The 3,233-nt window shown below is 39.8% G+C and overlaps 1 protein-coding gene across 2 annotated transcripts in view; it reads left to right on the plus strand.

Moving 5' to 3' along the window:
• The window catches only part of ttyh2 (tweety family member 2), a gene marked incomplete in the record, with an annotated part of 93,039 nt that overhangs the window by 54,889 nt on the left and 34,917 nt on the right, over positions 1–3,233 (plus strand). For both annotated transcript variants that reach the window (XM_014010479.1, XM_014010480.1), the window contains 1 exon segment: positions 173–393. In XM_014010479.1, the coding sequence (XP_013865933.1) occupies positions 173–393 (221 nt within the window).

Consider the following 3,233-nt stretch of genomic DNA (forward strand, 5'->3'; position numbering starts at 1 on the left):
AAGTAAAATTCACCTGATTTATTGACAAATCTTTTTACATTTTATGTTTACAGGATTTTCGCTAGTAAATCTTACGTTATTTTTTACAGTGTACTAGATGTGCTCTGTTTTCAAAAAATAATTTCTTAATATTCCACCGCTGCTCATCTCGTTCCTCTCGTCTGCCCTTCAGGTGACCGGCACCATGGGCAACATGAGGACCGGTCTGCACCAGCACCTCGCAAGGCTGGATGAGATCTTCGCCACGCGGGGCGACTACGTGCAGACCCTGCAGTTCATGCAGCAGATGGCCGACAACGTGATCAAACAGCTGCTGGGCCTTCCCGACTGGGACGTGTCCAAAGTGGACCTGGCATCCATCGCCGATCAAACGGCGAGCGTCGAGTATTACAGGTGAGGAAACGTTAGTGCAAAGCAGATGTTCTGTTTGTGAAACAGTCCCATTCCGGAGGCGAGGAGTGTATTTCCCTTTAAAATTTTTAAATGTTCCTTACTTTTTTTTTTTGTTGTTTTCTTGCCATGATGTTACACAAGGTTGTTGTTGGACACAGATTTATGCAGGTGATGAAAGCAGTGCATGCTTTTCAAAAATGCAACGCGCTGCAGAACCGTTTCAGAATGCAAATATTCATGTCGGAGACGGTCCACAACGGGGGGGGAATTATAAGAGGCGGCTTCCAAACATGAGTTAAACTCGCCCACGGATCTGGAACGACATGACATATTCATGAACATTAAATTTAGACATTTTCATTTAGTCATGGAGAAACTATTGCCTTTCTTGAAGGATCACATATTGTCATCCACTTTTTATGTAGAGTTTTTAAACTAAGATCATCTTAAGGTGAGAAATAAAAGAGTTGTCACCATTTTGGTCAAACCTTGAAAACAGCGTTACGTATAATTTCATGTGAAATATGATGCTGAGAGTATGTGGTGCGAAAAACTCAACAACTACATCAAAATTGAGCTTATCTGTAAAATTACTGAGTTGCAGTTGATTGGTTGTTGATTGGTCGTAGCGGTACATACGACAATTAATGTCTGAAAAGTTCATTGAAATCTGCTCAGCGGTTCATGAGATATTTTGCTAACACACCATCAGCCTTCGCCTTTTAACAGCAGGTGATAAATATGCTCAAGCATGTGGTATCAAGTCTTACACATGGATGCAGTCACGGAGCATTTCAACACAATGATAGACCTGATTTGTATGCAGGAAGTTACTCTCTGCATGACCTGGTTACATCACTCGGTATTTACTAGATGGAATGAAATCAGACSTTACATGTATGTGTCATCCACTTGTGTAAATAAGAACTCCCTTATTGACTGCGTTTGCATGGGACGCTTGGATCCCGGTAGAGAATTAGCCGTCATTCAGACATCCTGACTACAAACAGTAATGATACGAGTGCAGCAGCCAACAGACGCAGCGTGTCGAAAAATAGGCCTCGCTTCACAGGTGCTAACTTTACGTCAGCTGAAAAGCCTGGACCTTTGATAAACTGTTGATTGTCTGTAATATGGATACGTTTTACAAATCAGTTTCACATTAAAGAGGCCATCTACTATTTATTTTTATCTGGCTTTTGTCCCCAAAAACACAGTTTTAGGAACCTCAAAAAGTTGTTTTTTTTTTAAACAGGTTCCAGAGCAAAAAACATCTTGAAACGCACTCCTTGAGGTTTTGTGCAGACAGCCAAAACACAACCTTTTTAAAATGATGACATCATCGCACGTCATCAAATCTAACCTATGACCTTAGAGTGTCCTCTTSTTATACTTGTGTTGAATAAAGGTTTCTATTTTTATTGATTTTATTTACATACTTGAAGCTTTGGGGGAGTATTTTCCAGGCACACAGTTCGATTCTGTCAGCAGTATTCCTGAATTTGCGACACTACCCATAATTCATAGCGGAAGTTGGTTTTATACTACGGATCYGGGTGTATATCCGTAGGCTTTTTGTCGGAAAAAAACCCTTCCCTTTGGTGGGTAAAATCCTCCTTCGTCGACATAGACTGTGTCTAAAGTCAGAGGCTGGGTCCTCCGGAGGACCCTGCCTACCCGGTCTAGAGGGACCGGGTCCTTGGTACGTAGACATGTGTTTACTACTTGTTGTTGTTCCAGMCAAAATGTTTCTAAAGCATTTGTGTGTTTTCTTKAATTGTTGTGGCAGCCGACAAAAARACAAGTTGAACCCAAATCAAACTGCTCAAGCCGRCAGTTAAAGCAAWAACAAACTGCTTGTGTTGGTATTATAAGTAARAAACAACTCCCTAAATGAATGAATCTCTGGTTCTCATTTTGTGTACCYGAAATATAAAACCGGGGGGCAGAACTAGCGGTCTGTCATGGCAGCTTTTTACGCTTTTATAGAAACCTGTGGACACCGCAATCYAATAACTATGTTACCTTCAGTTATAAWAAAGCTGTATAWATCAAAAATAAAATTGACTTTGCATCYWAGTCTATCAAAACACCTTGAAATTGGCCTCTGTCTCTTTAAGAACCTCCTACCYTTTCCTYCATTCCCACTTCAGCYCGTCTTCACAACAATGCTTTGGGGGAGGGGTGCTCTGTGGGGCAGGAGCTCGGCTGCAGACTGAGCTCCAGGGAGGAGCTTRGRACCAGCAAGTATTTAGGCAGCTCCACAWGYCTACCACAGGCGATTGTAGGCTTTCTCAAACATCCATGAAAGAGTCAAAGCAACACTCTGAGTATGTTTTTGATGAGGGAATGACATACATTCCAATTGGTTAAATCACAATTTATTTAACCAATAGGAAACAGCTTGTACAAATTAATGATGTTAGGTCTGAACTTTGTAATATTGTATGTGGAGTTCCACAAGGTTCTGTACTGGGACCAAAGTTGTTTCTTTTATATATTAATGACTTGGTAAATGTGTTGGGGTTGTTTAGATGTGTTTTGTTTGCAGATGACACTATTTTTTTTTTTGCTTGGGTAAGAAAATAGAAGAGATGATGGAAATAGAAATTGTAAATCGTTTTAATCATAAGTAATCATTAAATTTGGATAAAACAAATTACATGATATTTAGTAATAGAAATAAAACAACTGATGTTCCATTTAGAGTGGATGGTGTTGAAATTTGCAGAGTCAGTGAGATGAAGTTTTAGGGAGTCATCATTGATGAAAAACTGACATGAAAACCTCATATAAATTACTTAAGAACAAAAATGGCAAAATCTATGTCATTATTGTAT

The sequence above is a fragment of the Austrofundulus limnaeus genome, unplaced genomic scaffold (genome assembly GCF_001266775.1).
Source record: "Austrofundulus limnaeus strain Quisiro unplaced genomic scaffold, Austrofundulus_limnaeus-1.0 Scaffold69, whole genome shotgun sequence".
Taxonomy (NCBI): domain Eukaryota; kingdom Metazoa; phylum Chordata; class Actinopteri; order Cyprinodontiformes; family Rivulidae; genus Austrofundulus; species Austrofundulus limnaeus.